The sequence below is a fragment of the Erigeron canadensis genome, unplaced genomic scaffold, assembly GCF_010389155.1.
Source record: "Erigeron canadensis isolate Cc75 unplaced genomic scaffold, C_canadensis_v1 Conyza_canadensis_unscaffolded:282, whole genome shotgun sequence".
NCBI lineage: Eukaryota > Viridiplantae > Streptophyta > Magnoliopsida > Asterales > Asteraceae > Erigeron > Erigeron canadensis.
Window position 1 is genome coordinate 145,126 of NW_025215693.1, and position 4,014 is coordinate 149,139.

At 35.5% G+C, this 4,014-nt stretch overlaps 1 protein-coding gene across 1 annotated transcript; it reads left to right on the top strand.

Moving 5' to 3' along the window:
• Positions 1 to 366: 366 nt before the first annotated feature.
• LOC122584457 lies at positions 367 to 1,174 on the top strand. The gene is made up of 2 exons (XM_043756619.1): positions 367 to 665; positions 772 to 1,174. Exons 1-2 carry the CDS (start codon positions 367 to 369, stop codon positions 1,172 to 1,174), a joined length of 702 nt encoding a protein of 233 aa, XP_043612554.1.
• The last annotated feature ends 2,840 nt before the right edge of the window (positions 1,175 to 4,014 follow it).

The window sequence follows — 4,014 nt, forward strand, 5'->3', positions numbered from 1 at the left end:
AAACCATGCGGGGTTTTTTGTGGTGTCAAGGTCCCATGCAAAATAGAAAAGCAAAAGTTTCTTGAAAATCAGTTTGTGTCCCTAAAAAATGAAGGTGGGTTGGGCATTAAAAGAATTATGGATATGAATAAATCTCTTATGCTTTCACATATTTGGAGTATTCTTGATCGACGGAAGTCACTTTGGGTGGATTGGATTTACGATTATCATCTTGGAGGACGAAACTTTTGAGACGTCCCTCTTAGAGCATCGGTGAGTTGGGGCTGGCGTAAGCTGCTTCAACTCAGACAATCTGTTCGTAAGTTTCTATGGAAGAAATTAGGGGATGGTCGCACTACTTCTATCTGGTTTGATACTTGGAGTAATATGGGCCCTCTTGCTGAATTTATCATGCCTAGCGACATTAGACGAGTTGGTTTTTTATTAACATCCACAGTTGTGGACGTCAATATAAATGGGAAGTGGCTATGGCCACAGGTATGGTTGGATAAACTTCCTAGCCTTCTTAACTGTCCTCCTATTCATTTAGATCTGAACCGTGATGAACTAATTTTGAAGAATGATGATGTGATGTTCTCAGCTACAACAGTTTGGGATTGTATCAGATTAAAAGAGAACCGTGTGGGTTGGGTGGATATTGTATGGCTTCCTCAATGTATTCCCAGGCATGTTTAATTTGTGACTTATTATGCGTGTGAAACTCTTAACACAGGAAAATTTTTTGCAATGGAGTCATGCTAGGAGGAAAACGATGAATATGATGTGTTGTAGCCTATGTGTGTCAGATTATGATTCGCATGGACATTTGTTCTTCACATATAAGTATGCAGATAAAGTCTGGTGTGAGGTTAAAAAGGTTGCTAACATGCAACACCTTTCTTCAAGTTGGGATTCTATAGTTCTATATCTTCTATCCAAAGCTAAATCCAGATCAATTTCGAGTGTCTTGGGTAGGCTTGTAGTGGCTGCGAGTGCATATTATATATGGCAGGAGCGAAACAATAGATTGTTCAAGAACCATGCTCGACCTCCAGATATTCTGGTCAAGACTATAAAAGATACTGTGAGAGCTCGTTTATGGAAGTTGAAGTTCAAGAAGACAGCTCGGGTGACTAGCACACTTGAAGCGTGGGTATTCGGGGAGAATTTCTTTTCCAAGATGGATGCTAATTAGTTAATTTGTCTGCTTTATTTTCTAGCTATATCTTCTTCATGGTTTTGTATAGCTAGGCGTGTTTGCATTGGTTATGTATTGTTCTAGTTTCCTTTGTTTACATATATGAAGCATGTCTCATATATGAACTAGTATGAACTCTTCATAGTACTTGCTTCATAATGTTTTGGGTAATTAATATAAAGTCAACGGGGTTTAATTCCCCTTTACCCCAAAAAAAACCATGCTACTTGTTTTGTAATGTTTTGGTGATGGTATATAATTAACAGGGGTATACCCATTAGCCAAAAAGAAAAATATGTGGCAACAATTAAAAGCAGTTTTTAAAACCCATGACTTTCGATGAGACCCGTGTAGCAAACTTTAGACCACCCTATCCTAAGCTTGATCAGAAGTTTATGTAGTCTAGGTATAACGAAGATATCCAAGGACTTACTTGTTCAAATGTCAAAGGCCACATTAGCTTCATATTTAACAACAGATTAAGATATTTGAACATATCTTGCCACAGACACACTTCTTATAACAATACATAGTTACCTATGTACCGAGACTTTCCATATAAAGACCAAATACACAAAATAACAATGCTAAATCTTTCATAAGATTTAAGAACCATACTCAATTCAAAAAGTAAAGAGCAGGTATTCAAGGCCATATATCTAAATAAGTGTCCCACAGATACATTGTTCAGTTAAGCACGGTATATTTTGGAAAACCTTAGTACTTTATGCCTACCGATACATCATATGGAAAACCTTAGGCAGGTATATTATGTATGTCAAGAAAGGAACCTCAGATTGTTTTTAAATAAATCAAGACAGCTGGAACAAGTTGCTGAGATGATTATCAAAATTGTTCGCTTGAAGCTTGCTACATTGAGATTCAAAAACACATCTCAAGTAGCTCAGATGCTGGATGTTTGGAAGTTACCTCAGAATTTCCTACTTATATGATTTCGTTCTATCTTTTCGGATAGCCACTACATATCTAGTTATCGTTTTGTCTAGTGATCTAGGGCTTGGCTTCGTTGTTTTGTTTTGTTATTTGGTTACTAGATTACATATGCATGGCATGTCATGTGTATGAACTGAATGGTGTTTCGGCCATCTCACTTGCACTTATATGTTTTGGGTGTTGTTATAAAAGTCATCATTTACCACCCCCCCCCAAATAAAAGTACGTTAGGCGGACCTAAGAGCCACTAGTTATCTTCATATCTCAAAACTAAAGCATAAACTAATCCACCTTAACCCATTATTATTATTATTATCATCATCCTTTATATATATAATAAAAACAAAGGTTCTAGATAGACAATAGCTAAGGGTTTCTCATTCCAGTCAATTGGACTAGCAACTCAAAACGCGATCGATCAGTGCTTGATCATTCCAGAGACTCAGTGCTTGATTAGTGCTTGATCAGTGGATGTAACTTTGATAGAAAATCTACTTTGGGAGGATGTCAATTTTTAGGAGACAGACTAGTGTCATGGCAGTGCAAAAAGCAAACATCTGTTGCCAATTCTACATGTGAAGCAGAGTACATGGCCGCTGGAAGCTGCTGCTCACAAGTACTTTGGATTCAGCAACAAATGTTCTATGGTTTGAACTTCTCTAACACTCCTATTAAAATTGATAATAAATCTACTATTTCCATTACCAATAATCCTGTTAAGCACAGTAAGACGAATCATATTCATATTAGATATCATTTTATTTGTGATTGTGCTAAAAAGAAGCTAATTCATCTTGAAAAAGTGTTGTCCGATGATAACTTAGCTGATTTTTACACTAAAGCCTTTGATCGATCACGTTTTGGGTTTCTAGTCCAGTTGACTGGAATGAGAAACCCTTAGTTTCTTCTATCTCTCAAGAACCATCAGTTCTTCAGAAAATGCAACACAAAAATAGAATAATGGTTAAAGCGGGAGTCGTTACTACAAGAGAAATAACTACTAAATATGGCATTTAAGTTTACTCATTTGTTATATCTGATCTCTTCCGTAGTAATTGTTCCTTCTAGAACCTACTCAATTCGGAAAAACAGAAAAGACAACACAAAAATATAATAATGGTTTAAGGGGGAGTCATTACTGCATGAGAAATGACGAAAATGTATGGCATTTAAGTTTACTCATTTGCTATGTCTGATCTCTTCTGTAGTAATTATTCCTTCTAGAGCCTATTACATATACCGGACTAAGCATGACTATTTCAAAGGTTGGTTAGAGTAAATTTGTTCCTTGAAATTACAGTGATTGGCTTTTAAATTTTATGCTTCGTAAGGTATATTGCATTTTTCGGACTAAGCATGACTATTATAAGATTGATTAGAGTGATTTTGGTTCTAAAATTACTGTGATTGATTTTGTAACTTTATGCTCCGTAAGGCATATTGCAAGGACAGTATTAAGCATGACTATTACAAGATTGGTTAGAGTAATTTTGATCCAAAAATCATTGTGATTGATTTTGTAACTTTATGCTCCGTAAGGTTCTTGCTCATAATAAAAGAGTTCTATTGCACGAGAGATAATAATACTTAAGGTTTTTCGAGTTCCAGAGGGACTTGGTTGTGTTCTTGGTGAACACAAGAAAAATGTGTATCATAACGAGGAAGAAGTATAATGTAAAGACATGAACTTAAGTGTGTTTGGTACACCTTAAATTGGGTCTTGTTTGTCAATTGCATGGAAGATTAAGTTTTGATACTTAAGGTTTCGGTCAAAATAGGTCAAACGGAGTCATTCAATTGATGTACTTGATAGATATTTTGATTTGTAATTTATCGTGAATAATTAAATTAAATATACTTATTGTATGAAATAACTTGATAAG